Here is a 20,084-nt window from a genome sequence, read left to right on the forward strand (position 1 = left end):
TGAGTTTTTAAGGTCATGCACTGTAAGAAGTCATCTATAGAATTTACCCAATAAATCTGAGGGAACAATTTGCATTGACTTTTTTGTGGTAGATTTAGTTCAATATATTGTGTAAATAATATAGCTTCAATAAAAAGCTATGAAATACTTAATTAAATTGGGTAAAATTTACCCCATATTTATGTATACATTCAATAGCTACTTACTCATTGAAATTAGGTAAAATTATCTCTTGTTTGCTAGTTGGTAATACCTGATAATTACTAATAAAATTTATTATCAGTTGATAAACATTACCTATTAATATCAGGTAAAATGGACCCCCCCCCCCCCCCCCCCCCCCAAAAAAAAAAAAAAAGATATTCAAATGGTTCATCATCTCAATGTTTTTATTCCATAAAAACACAGAATAAAGTGCAACACAACAGCTAATGCAGACAACACTTTCAAAGACCACTTAGTCCATTTTAAAAGCCAAAAGCACAGAAACTCTACAAGGTTGTTTCTGTGCATGTACGTTATCAAACATATGTATAGATAGAACAGAACACTATCACCAACATTCAATAGTTTCTGTGCTTGCTGTCAGAAGAAAAATTACAGCTCCATCAAGCTATGTCTGGACAAAAGATCCTCTGGGAACAAGAGGGGAAATGTGTGTGCATTGCATAAGCTTATTTTTGAGGTCGTGGACCTTGTTCAGTAGTTTCGCCCCGTCAAGTTCCAAAAACAGTTTTTCAAAAGTGTCAAATGTGTTCTTCAGCTCCTTCGGATATTCGAGGTTGAGAGCATATATCAGTCCCATCAGCAGTACACATGCCTTTGTTCGGCTTCCACATCCCTCCATCACTTGGTTTCCCTCAATCACAATGAACACATCTGATGGATCCTCCTCAGCCATGATGTTGTGGATCACGATCACCTTCATCATATTGTCTGTGTAATCCTCACATTCCTACGTGTTAAAAAGAAAGAAAGAAAAAGCATACACACGTTTTATTTTATTTAAGATGCTTTTTCAATATATTTCAGTTTATCTAAAGAGGGGAGTGGAAAGAAGATGAATGGAGAAGGGGAGAACAGGGGATAGGAGAGGACAGGAGAGAAGAACATTAGGATCCCTTGAGTTAATAAGTAATCTGTTATCAATATGACAAACCTGGCAGTCATGAAAAAGATCTTCTTGTCTTTCCCCGAGGTAGCTAATGAGGCAGCAGATAAGGAGATCCCTTTTCTTCTCAATGCTCTGTGTCTGTAGGGAGATACAATTTAGTGAAAAGACTAAGTCGAGTGATTTACATACATTAAGACTGAATTACTTAAAAACAAAAACATGGCTGATGCCTCTCTCCAGCTTTCAACAGGTGAGAGGCTGGGTACACCCTGGACAGTCAATCACAAGGCAACATAGAGACAGACAGGATAAACAACCATGCACGCACACACTCAAACCTAAGGTCAATTTGGAGAGACCAATTAACCTAACAGCCATGTTTTCTGACTGTGGGAGGAAGCCGGAGTACCCGGGGGAACCCACACATGCACAGGGAGAACATGCAAACTCCATGCATAAAGACCCTGGGCCAGGATTTGAACCCAGGACCTTCGTGCTACCCACTGCAGCCCTCCATAATTACATATTTGTGAAAAAAGTCAAATAACATACGTCATTCAAAGTGTCCAGCAGAGGTCTCATCTTGGAACCAGCAGCTCCTCCTTTGGCAGGCATAAGCTGCAAAAGACCTGGTGTGTACTCATCAAGTTTCAGCATGAATGTCTCCACCAAAGAAACTGTGGTGATGCGTCTGAACTCTTCGATGATCTAAGAAGTAAGGGGACAAAAAAAATGACATTTCAAATGACAGACCAGATCTCATAGTTATAACATGAATGTTTTTTGGTGGGAAGGAAAAGTTATTACACATACTCACCTGAGCCTCAGTGAATAATGCTGGCCACCTTTCTTTTAACTCACCCACAGAGGGGCAGAGGCTGACCACTTCAAGTCTTCGGCTAGAGAACGTTTTATTCATTTTGTCTGCAATTATCTTTGCGTTGTTTTTCTTTGTTATTTCATAAATTAATTCCAGCCTCTCTTTCTCCAGTGTCTCTTGGGTTTCTCCAGTAGGATGCGGAGGGAGATAATTAACCTCTGTTTTTTTTTTTTTCGCTTTTTTACATTCTTTGATGGCACTGCATCAGCTGGATGCTTCCTTTTTAAGGCATTAATTTCAATTTCCAGGTAAGAAAATTTTCGAGATCTTAGCTTGGCACGGTAATTGTGCATCTTGTTTTTTATACGCTGCCACCAGCCATATAAGCCGGCAAATGATCCTGGCTCCTTAAGACACGGAAACTTTGAAACCAAGGCTTCAGCCACTGAGAGGATCTGCTGATTGGTTGGGTAAGCAGTGTACGAAAAAATTACTTTTGCAAGGTCTTGCATTCTTGCTGATTTAACACTGGCATCCATGAAAGGTCTTCCAGTGTTGCGATATGAGTTGTTTGCCTCAGCGAGGATTAGTTGTATGTCTCGGGAAAACTCCGGTACTTGAAATGGCACTGGCCACGCAGCAGGGCGACATGAATCAGGGAGAATGATGGTGTCACTGGAACTTGACGATGCGCAGTCGGACACCTGTGAGGGTGCATCATGATTGGCAGGGCAGATGTCCGTTTCAGTAGTACTTGCAGGATGGGTGCTCACTGAAGTCGAAGAGTTCAATGCAGACGATGATCCTGATTCACATACTGGTTGTAAGTCAAGGGTGATTACTGGCTCTTTAAGGATGACTTTAACAGTGGCCTTGTCATACAAGTCAGCAGTCGAGATGACACTGAAAAACTGATTGTCAAAGTCTTTGTCTTGGTATAGCAGTCCAAATTCCCCATGCAACTGGGAAGTTTCAGTAATTATGGAAACAAGATCTTCCACTGTATGACCTCTCCTCTAAGAAGGTACATGTAATGTCTACAGTGATTAGACATACTTAATAAAACAGTGTGGGGCACAGAGTATTGTTGTGCATCAGTGTGGAACATGTCAGTAACACTGAGGGTTACACACACTTTGCCAGGTACACCTGTTCACCTGCTCGGTAAACACAACTATCTAGTGAACCAATCAGACCTCAGCAAATTAAAGTATTTAAGCATACAGACATGTTCATGATGACCTGCTGAAGGTCAAAGTAAGTATCAGAATGGGGGAAAGAGACTGCGTGGTTGTTGGTGCCAGATGGGCTGGTCTGAGTATTTCAGAAACTGCTCATCCAATGAGCTCACAAAATTACCTCTACAGTTTACAGACTGTAGTGGCAATCCAACCAGCAAAAGGCCACCTGAGGGAATTTGAAGTATTTCCAACTCATCCTGGTGATGAGGTCAAATACAACCAGTACTTTTAACATTTTATCAATTATTTACCAAATTAAAAAACAACTTGTGGTAACTTATTTTTAATTTTGCTGCATACAAGTTGAATGTAACTAAATCACATGCCCTTTTATTGTCCTTGAGCTTATTTCTAGTACAGCATTTAATATAAACACTGTATGTTTATTTAAAAAATAATAATGAAAAACACTCCTTGTAATACATTAAAATCAGCTCAACTTTTATTTTAAAATCCAATCCAACTTTATTTATAGAGCACTTTAAAAGCAACATGGTTGACGAAAGTGCTTTCCAGTAAAAAAAAAGAGATAAAGTGGATCTGACAGCGGTGGACGGCGAGCCATGCACACCGGCGCCATCTTGACTCACAAACCACAGCTGACATGAGTTGGATATAAACAAAGCATATCATGTAAATAAAGTATATCAGCCAACATACTGGACACTGTTCTGCTGAACAAACACATATTATCCAATATTGTAGCTGGTGTTATTTAATAATATTTAAATATTTTCAGAATTAAAGTTTATATTTATTTGTCACACTATTTGAAACTTAATAACCTTACAATAAAACAAAGTCTCAGATTTAATTATTCTGAAACTAAGTTTAAGATTCTCATAACATGGGCCAGCACCAGACACACTGGTGGTCCTGTGCTGGCCTATGTGTGGATTACCTCTGGCAAACCAGATGTGGGTCACCAAAGGGCCGTCATTCTTTGCGGTATGTGGGCGATGTATAAGCACATTGTATGCAGCCGCGGGCCAGTTGCAGACACACTGCTGGCCCAGAACAGTTTCAGCTCTGGCCTCAGATGTCAGCCTAATGTGTACCTTAATCGAGCCTTGTAATAACAACATGTGCCGGAACATAATAGTGCAGAAGTAACATGACGAAACAAACCACAATCGGGCCAGATGTGGCATGCCATCACATAGACAGTGCCATCTACACCAGGCCTGGCCCACATCTGGATTACATGTCATTTAGCATGCCAGAAGTCAGCCAGCAGTGCCAGCTTGACACCAGATTTGGGCCAGGCCTGTCTGCTATGTGGGAAGTATAAAAAGTATGGGAATGTACAACCATCATACCGCTCAGGGAGGAGACCTTGTAAAGATGCTCGCTGAAACTGGTAACACAGTGTCACTATCCACAGTAAAATGAGCCCTGTACTATCATGAGCTAAAAGGTTCCTCTTAATCTCTGGAGACATGTCCTGTGGTCTGATGAAACAAAAATGTAACTGTTCCGCTATAATGATAAACAATATATTTGGAGGAAAAAGGAGGACGCTTTGAAGCCTCAGAACACCATCCCAACTGTGAAGTATGGAGGTGGCAGTTTCATGTTGTGGGGCCGTTCTGTTGCAGAAGGGACTGGTGCACCTCACAGAATAGATGGCTTCATGAGAAAAGAAATGTATGTGGAGTATCTGAAGACATCAACCAGGAAGCTGAAGCTTGGGTGCAAATGGGTCTTCCAGATGGACAATGACCCCAAGCATACCTCCAAATTAGTTACAAAGTGGCTTAAGGATAATAAATCAAAGTATTGGAGTGGCCATCACAAAGTCCTGATCTCAGTCCCGGAGAAAATTTGTGGGCGGGACAAAAAAAGCGAGTGTGAGACCTACAAACCTGAGGCAGTTACACCAGTTCTGTCAAGAGGAGTGGGCTGAGATTTCAGCAAACTATTGCAGAAAGCTTGTGGAAGGATTCCTGAAGCATGTGGCCCAAGTGTGCGTATACTCAGACTACGAAGAAAGTTAAAAGAAACAAAAAACAAACGAACAAAGTTCTCTTTCTTTATTTTGAATGTGTAAACAGATTCTACAAAAAGATGTAAACACAAAGCGTCCAAAGCAAAAGAGTCAGTTCCCTTTGGGGATGTGATGTTCAACTAGGAAGATTACACTATGAAATAAGAAGTTATCTCTGTTTTTAATTAAACTGCTGCGCAGATAAGCTACACAAAAACACCACTATGTGTTGGAACAGGAAGCGATACTCTACCGCAGAGAGAGCGAACACCTGGATGGCGCTGTAGTCTGCACTATAGCTTTGTATTATTTATTCATTAATGAAAAAGCACACACATTGCAGCTCTTCCTGTTTGCTTACTGGATCTAGAACACCATTTAGATCATAACAGCTCCTGATCAGGATGAATTTCATTTTCAAATCAAATTTCATGTCGCAGTTTCACAATTTTGTAACATATTATTTCAAAGCTTGCTTATGGGCTTGTTTTGGAGCAGACCAACAGTCAGGCTCGTCTTCACCCTTACTGTCAGACTCTGAATTGATGGTTCTGCTATATCTCACCTGGCTGAGTGGGGACACACGTACTAAACATTAGAGTTCCCACTGCAGGAGCTTGGGTTTGAGTCTGCCCTCGAGCGTTTCCTGTGTGCCATACCGCCTCAGTCTCTCCCCACCTTCCTGTCTCATGTTCTGAAATCTCTTCCTCTCCATCATCTTTGAGTTTCTTTGAGTGGAGCTTCTTTTGCAGCTGTGACAAAATATAGAACAGTTTCTGCAACCAGGGGAGTAAAATGTGCTGCAGTGTGAGGGCGCACAGGTGTAGGTGTGGAATTTTACATATAAATATTATAGTTTACTTCATGCACAAGAAATGTAAACATTTAATCTAACCCACTTTTCATCAACTACATAACCTTTATTAGAGAGTATATTCATAAATTGTGTGTATCACACACACAAACACACATCCACTAAACTCTCTCTTTTTATATCTCTCCCTCTCTCTGGTGAATGATGGAAGTTTGGTGGACTGTGTGGTTTGTCTGGCTGAAAGTTGTGTTTTTTTATGTGTGGCGTGTTGTGAGGCTGATGATGAGTTAGTGTAATTGTGTATGGTGTTGTTAGTGTAGTTTATGTGGCGTTAGTGGTTTTTCCTGGATGCAGAGCAGGTCAGTATGCCGTGGACTTTTACACCACCATGTTAGGGATGGAGGAAAGTAATAAAGCTTGAGTGGAGAAGCTGCTGCAGGGGCTTCCTCAGCTGAGCTCTGAGGACAGAGCTGTCCTGGATGCTAACTTTTCTTTGGAGGAGATTAGTGCTGCTGCTGGTCAGCTGGCTCCTGCACAGGGTGGGCTGCCTGCAGACTTCTGTAAAAGACTGTTACTGGCATCGAGTCATCACGTGGGGCTCTCTCTTCTCCCTAAAAAACAGAGATTTGTCTCTGCTTAGAAATGGAGACGTGGCTCTGTTATGCACAGATTACTAACTTCCTTCAAAAGTACTGGCCACCAGGCTGAAACACTTTGTGAAATGAATCACTCACAGAGATCAGTCGTACTGTGTACCACACAGCTCTAATGTGAACAAGAGTTTTCTCATGAGAGACTTGGTAGTTATTTGTAAATTGTACAGTTTGATGTTGGAATAATTTCTTTAGATTAAGAGAAAGTGTTTGATAGGATTGACAATCTTTTTTGTTTTTCCATTATGAGAAGTTTTGCTTTTTGGAGGTGGATTTTTGTCACTTTTGGGGCTGTTGTATCAGGCGGCTTTCTGTTTTGTAAAAGTGGATGATGGGCTGAGCTGCCCAGTATAAGTTTGGAGAGGATCTAACTGGAATGTCCTGTTCCTGGAATATATATTTATATTGGTATATTTGTTAGAAATTTAATCTTTGTTGAATGTTTTAAGAGATAAATAAGCAAAGTTATCTAGATTTATGTTGCCAGGTTTATGTCGGAGGCCTCTGCTGGTGTTGTCATTGTTTTTCTGTTTTCATTACAGATCAGAGTGATGTGGACTTTCTCAAAAGATGTTTAGATTTGTATGAGAACCTTCAGCAAAGGTGAGCTGGTGAAAAAAATACGGTGTAACAGGTTTGTTGGTGGTCATATAGAGACTTTTTTTTTTAGGAAAAGGAGAGTCTTGGAGGTTGCCATGGAGACGGTCTGTGTCAGACTGTCTAAACCAAAAATGGATGCTGTACATACACTGATAAATGTCATTTCAGGAGTGGCCAGATTAAAATCCAGAGAAAACTATGCTGGAGGTGAAAGGTCAAACATTGGTCATCATGTTGAGATTTTTTTAATACCACAGACTGACAAAGAAAACTGAAATTTGTGAATTTTAAAGGTGTGCAAGATGTGCTGTGTTCAGTCGCAGGGCCTTGCCTTTTTATTTCATTTGTCTTTGGTTTTGAGTTTTTATTTGTGCTCTTGTAATTATTTTGTGATAAAACTTTTTCTATTTTGAGACCAAGATTCAAGTGGAAATCTTTGTGTGTCTGTCTCTCTCCCTTGGTTTCTGTAGAGGTACAGTGTGGGGGCGCCTGGATAAATGTTAAACAGAAGCTAGATGTAGTGTTCCTCCACTGTCCGTTAAGGATATGAGGAAAAGAAATGGTCGAGAACAAAGTGTATGGTGTATTTATAAAAGAAAATGGCTTTTAAATTGTATACCAAAACGACCACCAGAAAGTCAACTACAACTTGCTACATAATCATCATGACTGTTGTGTCAGTTTAACAGTTTATGGGTTGACTTCTTTCGGTTCATTCACTGTTTACATCATGAAGGAAAAAGAAGGCAACAGGCTGAGAAATGAAGCTGTTGTGTGTCTTTGTGGCCACACGGGGGCAGTGCTGCATAAATAGTAGAATCTCTTCCTGGACACTTTTTCTGGACCTCTTTTTAAATGACTAATAAAGACAACAACATGAATTACATCAGGATCTGATATGGTTTTGTTTTTTTGTTGAGCTTTATATATTTCAGAATGCCTAGAGTTTGTTTGTTTCCCATGTTTTGTGATACAGAACATCTCCTCTCAGACGGCTGTTGTCTCATAATGGGTCATTACCTGGTCTGATGGGGTGTTTGTTCCATTTATAAATCAAGCGATTGATTTGTGAAATGAGAGATGGCCTCTGACCTGCTGACTGGTGTCTGATCTCCTCTGCTCCCCTCAAATTTGCCAACTACTCAGCTAATGTGATGGTGGACAGGAAGTCACTAAACCTGGGACTCTGGAAACACATTTCTAGGGATTATACGATACTAGGGCGATTATACTAATTTAGTAAGAAAAGAATGTATGAAAAAAAGATTTTTTATCTATACACTTAAGCAACGACCAGAGTCTTAGAATTGCGCTTTCACCAGGTTTTACTTGACTGAACAACAGAACTTCTCTGTCTCCTTTATAAGGGGTCACATCCTGAGTTACACAATGAGTCTTTCAAATGTGTGCGATAACTCACTGCATGTGTAGTCATGCTGAGACCGCGTGGTCTTATTTTTATTACCCCTTGATTCAGCTGTGACCTGCTTATCAAGTCTTTTTACAAGTACATCATAATTATCTGCTCTCATGCAGACATAAGTTGAGCAATGGTTTAACAAAATTTCCCATCAAAAACTTGAAGGTTTAGCTTTAAGCTTATTTGTCCAAACAACAAAGGATAAACTGCCAGCACCTGGACTGAAACAGAACATAGTAGTGTTGGATGTAAGTAAAGGAAATACAAGCATAACTGTGACTATGGAACAAATCTCCTTCAATGTTAAACCTTGATGTTAACCTGATTGTGTTTATTAGAAAAATCAGCCATTACAGTGTCTGTGATTGCTTCACATAGTTAGTTAACTCTGGTTGTCTGATGTTTGTGTCAAATTTGGAGCGAACAAAAGCATGAAAACTGTGGAAGATGCAGACTGTGAAAGTTTAGTTTATTTCATGAATACAAATTATTTTTTACAGTCGCTAGAACAAAGTAGCGTGCATTCATGATAAAGTAAATACCACAACACAACATGGACAGTAAGAAGTAAACTGAATTGTCTTAGAACTTATTATATTCTTTAAGCTTAAAAGCAACACCCAGTATTAGACTGTTTGTGTTTTAAGCCTTTTATTCAAAACTAGTATGTGTCAACACTTCTTTCTCCCAGCAGCATTATTGAAGTGACACTTTAACGACACTTTACCTGCTGATGCTTCACATCACAATCTTTATGAGGAAAAAGCTCAGATGTCTGTGCTGTCACTTGTTATGAAAATGGACAGAACCTGGGCTCAGGCTTCCTCTTCTTCTTTCCTTCCTCTTTAATAATAACCATAGATCAGTAAAATAGCCATATTTTTAAACAAATGATTGTGATGAAGAGAATTTTTTTTCCAGTGTGCATGAACTCAAAATCTTTTAAGTTCAAATCTTTTATGTTTACCAACAACTGGGGAAATCCAAACTTGATGTACCAGGTCAACTCAGCGAGCTCCTGTCTTGACCTCCCCTCTGCTGAGCACACACACACACACACACACACACACACACACACACACACACACACACACACACACACACACACACACACACACACAGAGTATCATCATAAATGCCATGATATCTTTCTTGTTCAAATAGTTTATTCACTTAACAAAGAGGTAGCTTGGAAACTCAGTAAGAAGCAGGAAAAATAGTTTAAGGACACTTTCTCAAATAAAGAGGATTTCATCATCTTTCTGTACATAATACAGGCTAAATAAAAGAAGAGATACATCAGAAACAAATCAGTAGATCCAGAAATTATAGAGGCAAACTCTTTTCAGCTATAGAGGTAGAGGTACACTTCATGTACTCATCAGCGTACAGTTCAAATGTCTGTGTTAGGGTGCATTGTTTCAGTTTCATTAAGTCTTCTTGCAGTTACATGATAATTATTATGCTGGAGTGATCAAAGCTCATAAACATCTGAGTTACACAATGAGTCTTTCAAATGTGTGGAATATCCCAGCTATAACCTTTGCTTTCAATTTGGTTAAATTTGGCATTCAGATCACAGACTAAACAACAAGTACAGTAGGTCTTCCACTCCGCAATTAAAAATAGCAACACTCGTGTAAGGCTTTATTCTCCATAGAGTCAACATAAAGCAACATTAAATAATGGATCTTTCATCTGAAATAATTACAGTTTGTATAAATTTACACTGAAGACCAAAATACACACACATACATAAAACACATAAATCACTAAAACCTCATTTAAACACATGGAAAATTACCTCATTTGTTGTGCTATTCAAAGATGTGTATGTGTGTGTATTCAGGCCAAGTCATAAAGAAAACAATAGAGGTCAATATACTTTATGTTCTACAGTCGCTGCAGATTAATGAAATATAGTGGAAACCTGAAGATCCTAGGTATAGTAGTTTGTGGGAAATAAGTACAGTGAATTGACCATTTAGCTCTTGTGGCATAAAACTGCTTAGTGCATTATTATTTGCTTTTCTACAATATGATATTTGTTTAATAATTGATTGATTTAGTGCATAAAATAGTTGATAAATAAAATGTTAAATATCTAATCATCATATCAAAAATCATATATTTGGAGGGAGTGTCTTTGACACATGCTGACTGCATTCTTCTTATAATCAGAACAGGAAGTGAGATCAGAGGAGAACAAGAGTGAGCAGTTTGGTGAAAGGAACAGGAAGGATGAAGAAGAGGTGAACATCCACACAGTTTAAAAGGAGACATCATGGCACAATAAGAGCACAAGCTCTAAGATGAAGACTGGTAATGATTAAAAACTGCACTAAGTAGTATCATTCTGTGACTTCAAACTTTAGGTAGTGCATAACATTTACCACTTTATAATAATTTTACTATATGTTTAAATAAATAAAAACAAATAACTTTAAAAGGTGCTGTTATTGAGTGAAAATTCAAAAGATTTCAGGGCTGTTGTAAGCCCTGTATGCTTCAAGATCCAAGCAACGCCCTCACCAGCAGCAGCAAACTGATATGGACCAGTTTATGCCTTTTATTCGGTTGTAAACTCTGATATACTTTTATAATTAACCTTTGGGTGACTGCACAAAGACTGAGAGGGGTTGACAGAGAGGGAGAAAGATGGAGGAACACAGCACACATAAGAAACAGGTAACAGTGGACATGAAGTCAAAGTCAGGGACATGTCCGATAATAAAGACCTTCCACCTGGCTACATATATGTCACTTCTGTTTTGCCCACATTCATCTATGATGATCGCTCATAACTAAGCAGGGTGCTATGCTCTTATCAAACGATGCTCTTAAAATAATTATTACAAGAATATATTTTTTGTTATTTTTTTTTGTTGAATATAAAATGTTTGTGTGTGATTGTCAGTACAAAGAGGAAGCGAGGACAGAGAGACTGGAACTAACATCAGGTGGATTTTTCACAAAATCTACATGCATTAAATGGATGCGCTGTGTGCTTTTCAGTAGCACTCTGCTATTAATGTGAATAATAGCATTTAGCAGCATTCACATCACTGTAAACTTGAACAGGATGAATGCCACTATACTGATGCGACAGACTACAAATCTGTTCTCCACTCTCTGAATTGGTGTACACGAGTCTCTGTGCTGAGTCTGCACAACAAAGTGTTTGGGTTTGCATGAATTCAAAAGCTGTCATTTAAAATCAGCTCTATTACCAGTTTGCTTCTTGTGCAGGTATGTGGAGTCACAGGGGGATTTTTAACTGTCTGTATTGTATAATGGTACTTTAAATACTTGATGATTTGGTGGACTGGCCTCTATGTGGTTAAGAGACTGAAACAATGCCGTGCAGGTTTCTCCTCTGATCTGCTTTTTCATAAACTGTTTTTGAAATTTACTGGTCAACATGACTGTGCCATTGCATCGGGTTTTAAACTAAAGTGACCACCGTAAAGCTGATGTATTATATTAAAATCTGTTATTCTTAGACACTGCTGTAGGTCATCCAAAAATTAGATTTCTTTTGAAGGTAACACTAAAAGCATGACATTAAGACTGAGCTGAGCCCTCCTAAAGGTTTGATGCTGGAGTCGCCCCTGATTGAGTGCTTCTCACACATTTATGATTTTGAACAATTTAAAGAAAATAATATCAACAGTAAGTACTTTTAAAGATTTAACATATAATAATAGTTGCTAAATTCATGCAAGTCAAATAACTGATTGATCAACTACAGAAACAAAATTGTATTTCATGTGTTTCATGAGCACAAATCTTCATCTGTAAAATAACAACTAAAGATGTCAGATATTTGTAGTGAAGTTAAATGTACCAATTTCCACTGAGAAGCAGCGGAGAAGAAGCCACAAATGTGATGGAAAGACCAATGTAAAGTACAAATTCCTCACATTTGTACTTAAATGCTGTACTGTAGTAATTGTACTTAATATCATCTGGCAAAAATGACCCAACAACCTCAATGCAAACTTCACAGTTTCGGAACAACTGAATGATCTACTTGACGCCTGAAACTACATTGCAAACACACATGACATATTTATATTTTAACAATCGAAAGTTCACATGTAGAAACAATTCACACCGAAGCAGCTTCTTGCATTGAGGACTGTTTATTTTGAATGTTATTTTAATTTTATTATTTTCCATTACTCCGTGTAATGACTTGATTTATCCAACCAATGTAAGAGCAGACCTTCAGAGAAGTAGCAGGTCCGGTACAGGCATGTTCATAACCACCAACAAGCACACCATGAATCTTGTTGTTTTTGGCCATCACTCCACCACCAGAATCACCCTGAGAGAGAAAACATAAATTATGTTTGTTCCAAAACATCTGATAATGATACAGATAAAATGTTGGCAGCATGGCAACTCACCTGACATGTGTCCACTCGAGGTTCTTTGTAACACATCGTGTTTCCATTTGGCCATAAGAATGCTGAATTACATGGATGGAGGTTAAGCTCACACTCAACAACATGCATCTTTGCACACTGGAGATGAGGCGGTGTACCAGGGACTAGAGAAAAAAATGTAAAAAACAAAAGCTACTGCGTGTTTCATGCAAGGAAATCAGACATGAAACATGCTTTGCCTCATTTCTGGAACAAAATGTGTTCTTTAAAAGAAGCTGAGCAGCATTTAAAAAGGAGGGAAATTGACAGTATATCCACAAAAAAAAGAAATAAATACTTTATGTCATCACAGTTTTCAAATAAAATGAAAATGTAACTATAACAGGCACACAAGAAAAATTAAAATATTATATAAACTAGAAAATTGTGAAGTAATCAAAACAATACTGGTCTTACGTTTGTGGTAGGTTGCATTGACTGTATAACCACCAAAGCCTGCAATCTGAATGACACGCAGCCTACAAATAAAAAAAAAAAAAATAGTACATATCCATGTTTTGTGAGCACAAAATAAATCATCTGAATGGAGTCTGCAGGCTGGGTATTTCCAGTTCACTCTAAGTCAGCTAATCTAACCTTGCAGATTCAAACATTTTATTAAAACATTACATTTCCTTCCATTTCCTCATGCTCGTGTTTTATTGTCAGTTATTATAGATCATGGATGTACCTCCTAAGCAGGTACCTAAAATCAAAACCAGAACCCTTTGCTCAATATTCAAGTCTTAGTTACATTATTGTTAATAAAGAAGCTCTGCAGTCACTAATGGGGGTTTGTAACTTCAAAAGCATGATGTCATTTTGTTCATAGACTACAGATGTTGCTACATTTTTTTGCTCTTCCTGGATGTTTAGGTAAGGTAAGTCAACAGGCTTAATCTTATTCTCTGGTGGGTCGATTTTCAGAAGCATGATGTCATGTTTTCCTGTTTGGTCCTCAAAGATTTTGTGATCAGTAATTGTCACCATTCTTCCTGGACCTGGATGAATTCCTACATATGCAGACATAGTCCTAAACAATGGAAATGGTAAAAGAACAAAATACCAGTAATGATTTTTGTCTCTGGACTGTTTTTTTAAAATATGTGAAACAGTCATTTCTCACCATCCAGGTTGATCTTTCCAGCAGTGAGCTGCAGTTAGAACCCACTCGCTGTGGATCAGAGAGCCGCCACAAAGAGAATCATGTGTTTCATTAGTTGCAGTTATTTTTACGTGATACAGACGATCATTTTTCTCACAGCTATGGTCGTGAAAGATTCTCTTGTGCAAATCCACCTCTGTGCACACTGTGAAACCTGAGAGAAGAGTAATATACTTACAGATGGTTGGCTTACCACCTGAACAACATATTGTCTCAGCCAGGAGCCAGTTATTATGGTTGTAACCAGCAACATGGCTAGAAAAATGTACTAATAAAATTCAGACATTCTGAAAAATTTACAAAAACCTTGAGGCTGTTTTCCTGCCTTAGTGAACAAAGATATGAAATGCTATTTGATTCTGAGTAAGCTCAAAATGAAGTTCATTGTTCTGTGACATACAGCTGTCTTACAGCCTTAAAACTTTTTGTGTGGGCCTCTTTTAGTGGTCACTTATTGCACTCTTAGTTGTTAATACTCAATATTCAGTTTTTCCCCATGCAGGTTAATCAGTCATGTTTGCATGGTTGTAAAATAAAAATATTCATTGTTAATTACTGAAAATCAATAAGTACATAACCTAAGAAGTTGTTTCACATCCTCCTGGATCATATCTTGATATTGTTACCTTTTTAATAATAGCACAACTTTAATCAATTGAATTCTTTCACCTCAGGTGTCTATTTCCAAATCCACTCTAAGCTTCTTCAGAGCGGTTGGTGATGTGTCCAGGTGGCAAAGACCTTAAGGTCGGATTTGTGATATTTGGCTGTATAAATTAAAATATGCATACTATGTGATGTGATTGCAGAGAGATTCAGATGGTGCAAGAGGAGATTTAATGGTTCATTACCTGGACACAATTTAAACTACCATTTATCACAACTAGCTTGTAGCAGTATTTCTCTCTTTCTCTTTCTTTCCCACACATGCATGAGCGTGCAGTGGCGTGTGAGCACCTACAGAGTTAGTTTTTCGAATATATTTCAAATATGGACCCAAATTCAGAACTCAGGAGACAAAGGATGAACTCAAAGATCAGCTTCAATGCAGTAGCAAAAAATACAAAAACACAGTGGCAGGGCAGCAGGAGGGAAACTGGATACTAGCAAAACCAGGGAAACATTGAGGAAGGAAACAATACAGAGAGGGAGGACACAGCAACCAATTAAGACAAACTGAGGGAGTAAATACACAAGGAGCTCAGGACAAACAGGAGACACCTGGGAGGACAGCTGAACCTAAATAAGAAAACGAGACAAGCGACGTAAAACAAAATAAAAACCACAAGAGACAACAGACTAACACAATAAGTAACTTGGTGTGCAAGAACAGAAACACAGACGTGACACAGAACGCAGGACAATGGAGGAAAATAAACTCACTGAACTATTTTTAATTACAAATTACAAAAGGAGATAGTCTGAGAAATAAGCTCAAAGCTACAAAATTCAAAGTAACCAGAACAAACTAAGCATAAAGATGAAAGGTGAAAATTTAAATCACAAATAAACTAAGAAACAAATTGAAACTATTTAATAATAACAGTAGTATCTTGGGCTACGTCCACACGTACCCGGGTATTTTTGAAAACGCAGATTTTTCTATGCGTTTGCACCTTTCGTCCACACGTAAACGGCGTTTTCGGTAACTGAAAACGGAGATTTTTAAAAACTCCAGCCAGGGTGGATATTTTTGAAAACTCAGTTTTTGCGTTTACGTATGGACGAGAAAAACGGAGAAAACGCAGCGTCAAAGGTGTGCGCATTTTTTAACGTCACACTGTGCGCCAGGTTATTGTTTCGGTGAAATGAATTTCTAGAATGGCGGACTTACACAAAATACCATTACTGTTAATTTTACTCTCTGCGGTGTTTAAATGCTTACACAGTTACTGTCCCTCCACACATAGGACTCAGTTCTGCTTCTATGCGCCATCTTTGTTTACTCTTTCCCACCCAGGCTGACTTCTGATTGGCCAACATTTCTACACGGATAGGAATATAGCGCCATCTGCTGCTTTGGCATGTTCCTAGCAGCGTTTTCCTTCGTTTTTGTGGACAGGATTTTTTTAAAAAACGAAAAATCTCCATTTTCAAAAGTACCCGTGTACGTGTGGACGTAGCCTTGTTTTGTGTTTCTAGCTTCTAGGGATTCTAGAAATGGAAAAATGTACTTGATGGAAGGGAAGAGCAGTCATGCTGTCCAAATGTAAAGTAAAACATGAGTTGAATCTATCAATTTACACACTTTTCTTATTTGCCTTTCCATCATACTGTGTCATAATGTGCTATTTCTTCTCTGCTGTGCTGAATTTCACAATAGAAGACGACCATTTGGCAGCCACTGTGCAGAGCTGTGGCCCAACTCCAAATGTAACCAGAGCTCTTATCCATCCATTTAGTGGGTTTATCAGCAGTGATCAGTCCCATAGATATGGGCTAGTAGGGCCTTCTACACCTGCTAGTCAGTTCAGAAGGTTGTTATCATCCATTCAGATGGAGGATCACTAACAGGAGGATGGGAAGACTCCAGAATCCATTCTCACTGATCTCCGGTGGATACGGCAGTGTTTACAAGTGAGATGATTTAAATGGACAGCATTTATAGAGTGACTATAAAAAGTCAGCGAGTGTCAGTAATCACTCAGTCAGTGTTGGGAAAGTTACCTTTAAAATGTATTCCACTACAAATGACAGAATACATGCCCCAAACTGTAGTTTGTAACGTATTCCATTAAGTTACTCATTGTGAGTAACGTATTCTGAATACTTTCAATTACTTAATATATTAAAAGTCTAAAGAGCTCGGAAAGAAAAGCGTCTGGACTTCTTTAAGCTGCTTGAAAACGTTTCACCTCTCATCCGAGAACATCTTCAAGCAACTTAAAGAAGTCCAGACGCTTTTCTTTCCGAGCTCTTTAGACTACGATGACCTGATGACTGAGAACCTTCCCAGACTTAATATATTGTCATGCTTTTTACAACTACATGAATGTAGCGATCACATCCTGCAAATTCTTGTTTGTTTTTCTCTACTAATTGGCTGTTAAGCCCAAATCTCCCTGAATATTTACTGTAGAGGAGCAAAGACTTATGTTAACATAAGTTAACATAAGATGTTAAGATAAGATTTGATATTAGCTTGGTGGTGAGTAGCCTTCAGTAATAATAAAAATATCACACAGCAGTAGTACATCCTAGATACTGACGGTAGTTTCAGTAGGCTAACGTTAGTTTTTAAAAACAAACTTACTTCCAGATGTTTCTTTAGGTTGGAGGTGGAGTCTTTGATGCTGAGAGCAGCTTGGTTGCTAGGAAACAGAGTTTGCGTTGCAGGGTCAGATTTCATCCTTTTCTTCTTTAAATGTGAAGTGGTGTTGGAATTTCCAAGTAAGAAATGCATTCCTGCCCTGCTGCTGGCTCTGTTGTGCTGGCTCCGGGTCCATTGTGTAACTGACGCCATCAACATCAACAGTACATTCGAGCCTCTTATTACGTGTTTTATTTGGGTTTCCGGCAATGCGTTTAATTACCAAAATTAGAGATGGGATATCCTAACATATGAAACAGAAAATGACTGCTGTGTAATCCATTTATTTCAGTAACTGTATCCTAATTATCACCTATTTAAACGGTAACTGTGACGAAGTGGTTACTCATATTTTGTATTTTACATACGTAACACCTGTACATGTATTACTCCCCAACACTGCACTCAATAATGTTAATGTGGTTGTGTTGAGTAATACTGCGAGTGCTGATATAAGAGCTTTGAGCTGTATTTGTAGATATTACTACGTGTTTTACAGTCTTTATGGTGCTAGCTTAAAGTTACGGTGTAAGGGTTAGCTTATATTGTGGTAAAGCGGTTACTATTTAAATGGTGTCTAGACAGAAATATTAACTCCTGTTATGACTAAGTTGCTAAGTTACTAGTTAATGAAGTTACCAGTAACATGGTTAATCGCATCCACAGATTCACAGTAAATATCCCGATTAGCTTCAATGGATCTATAATAAATTTCTAATAGTTCTAGCGCTTCATTTAAACCGTATGATACTCATACTTACCCAGAGTCAGTGTAAAATAAAATTATACCTGTGTGAACAAAGTCTGGCTCCTTTAATCCTGCATGACAAACTTCAGGATGCAGGTTTATTGACCCACTTTCCTGCTGGCACACCTGTGACACCTGAGAGTCAGCTAGAAACTTACAGGAATGTTTACATCATGCAAAGACTGATAGACTCTGTAATACTGTAAATGATCAGTAACTTAGGTTAATACTAAACATTTGTGCCTCTCTGTCTGTGCTGAACCATTTATAATCAGGTTTTGAGTCAGGCTGCATTGAGTGTGGGACTTAAAAGCATTAGGCTTGAAGATGGTATGAAAATCTCTACTTACCTTCTACGCTATATTTTTGTTACTGATTTATTAATACATTTTACATTGTTTCTTTTGTTTATCAGTAGAGAGAACACAGATTTCAGAGGCGCAAAGAGAAGCACTGTTGCTTCATACTTAATACTTTAAAGCTGCATTAGGGGAAGACAAGAAGCAGAAGTACTTCCAGGTACAGCCGCAGTGAGGTAGCAGACACCTTACACTGAGTTCAGAGAAGTCAGAATTTCAAAAAGCGTCTGAAATGTGCTCAGAAACAGCACATTTTATAATAACAACTATAATATTATTATAAATAGTAGTTATTCTCTTATTATTATAAATAAATATCAAACATTTCAGTTGATTTTCTATCACATATATTGTGTTAGCCCTGTGATAAACTGGCAGCCTGTCCTGCTTTTGCCCTGTGGCAGCTGGGATAGGCTTCAACCTCCCACTGTCACGATCCTGGGTCTTTTGACCCAGCGTTTTAAGTTTTAGTTTATTTTTGATGTTTATGGTTTATTTTTAAGTTCATTAGGTTATCTAAGCTCATTTGTTTATTTAGATTCCCCTTGTGTCTTCTACCCCTGTGTTTTAGTCTCCCTTTGCCCTTTATGTGTTTCATGCTGCGTGTCTTATGTTATCAAGTTTATATTGTCTTGTCTGCGTCTCATGTTTCCTGTTTTACTTTGAAGGTCTGTGTCCTATGTCAGTGTAGTCAGCTTTGCTTCCTTTGTCTCGTTATGTCAGAGTAGTGTCAGCTGTTTCCCCATGTGTTTCCACTTCCCCCTAATCAACCTTGTGTGTATTTATTCTGTGTGTTTCTGTTCATTCTTTGTCAGGTCGTCTGTTGTTCCATGTCTCCCGGATTTTCCATGTTTATGTTTTTGCAACGTTCAAGGTTTTGTTCTTTGCATTTAGTTTTCCCAGTTTAGTTCTAGTTAGGTTCTTTCTTGTGTGCATCTGCCTTTTGTTTTTGTACTCTTTTATCAGCCACATTAAACGGCTCGCTTTTAACCTGACTGTGTTTTACCCAGCAGACATTTATTTCAGTGACTTTTTTGGATTTAACGGACTTTGGATTATTTCCTGTGCAGGGAAGCAGGAGGAGGAGAAGGAGGCTATTTGGGCTCAGATGACCCGGATAGCCACGGCTAACCCAAGGTTTCTGGATTTTCTTGCCTGATGATTTAAAGAACTTTGTTACTGCCTCAACCTCAGTAGTAATATAAAGGCACTTTTTAACTAGTTTAGGAGCATTTCACTTTTCTTTTGTGCTCTGAAAGACACAGAGGCTAGTAGTTTTTAAAACAGAGTACCACAAACAACATGTATCTTTTTAGAAATAAACTTTTCTTGTGATACTTCTAAAAACCACATATTCTTAACTAGCCACAATAGCACTGTATCGACCCCCCAATGTTCCTTTAATGCAACCTATAATTGTCTA

The 20,084-nt window shown here is 38.4% G+C and overlaps 1 protein-coding gene across 1 annotated transcript; it reads right to left on the reverse strand.

Annotated features, from left to right (window-relative positions):
• Positions 1 to 459: 459 nt before the first annotated feature.
• LOC146360473 (uncharacterized) lies at positions 460 to 2,148 on the reverse strand. The gene is made up of 4 exons (XM_084922822.1): positions 1,932 to 2,148; positions 1,667 to 1,822; positions 1,160 to 1,252; positions 460 to 955 (listed from the first exon to the last, which is right to left on the reverse strand). The coding sequence occupies exons 1-4, from the start codon at positions 2,031 to 2,033 to the stop codon at positions 614 to 616; spliced, it is 693 nt and encodes a 230-aa protein (XP_084778948.1). The 5' UTR covers positions 2,034 to 2,148; the 3' UTR covers positions 460 to 613.
• Between the last annotated feature and the right edge of the window lie 17,936 nt (positions 2,149 to 20,084).

The sequence above is a fragment of the Perissodus microlepis genome, unplaced genomic scaffold (genome assembly GCF_051167445.1).
Source record: "Perissodus microlepis isolate ML-2025 ecotype Zambia unplaced genomic scaffold, ASM5116744v1 scaffold_58, whole genome shotgun sequence".
Classification (NCBI taxonomy): Eukaryota; Metazoa; Chordata; class Actinopteri; order Cichliformes; family Cichlidae; genus Perissodus; species Perissodus microlepis.

Bases quoted from the DNA above. Each gene is read 5' to 3' on its own strand.
- LOC146360473 (XM_084922822.1), bottom strand. From the start codon at position 2,033: ATGAATAAAACGTTCTCTAGCCGAAGACTTGAAGTGGTCAGCCTCTGC. The intron at 1,823-1,931 runs GTGAGTATGTGT...CTTACTTCTTAG, and splicing joins CATTATTCACTGAGGCTCAG to ATCATCGAAGAGTTCAGACG. The intron at 956-1,159 runs GTTTGTCATATT...TTTAACACGTAG, and splicing joins ATCTTTTTCATGACTGCCAG to GAATGTGAGGATTACACAGA.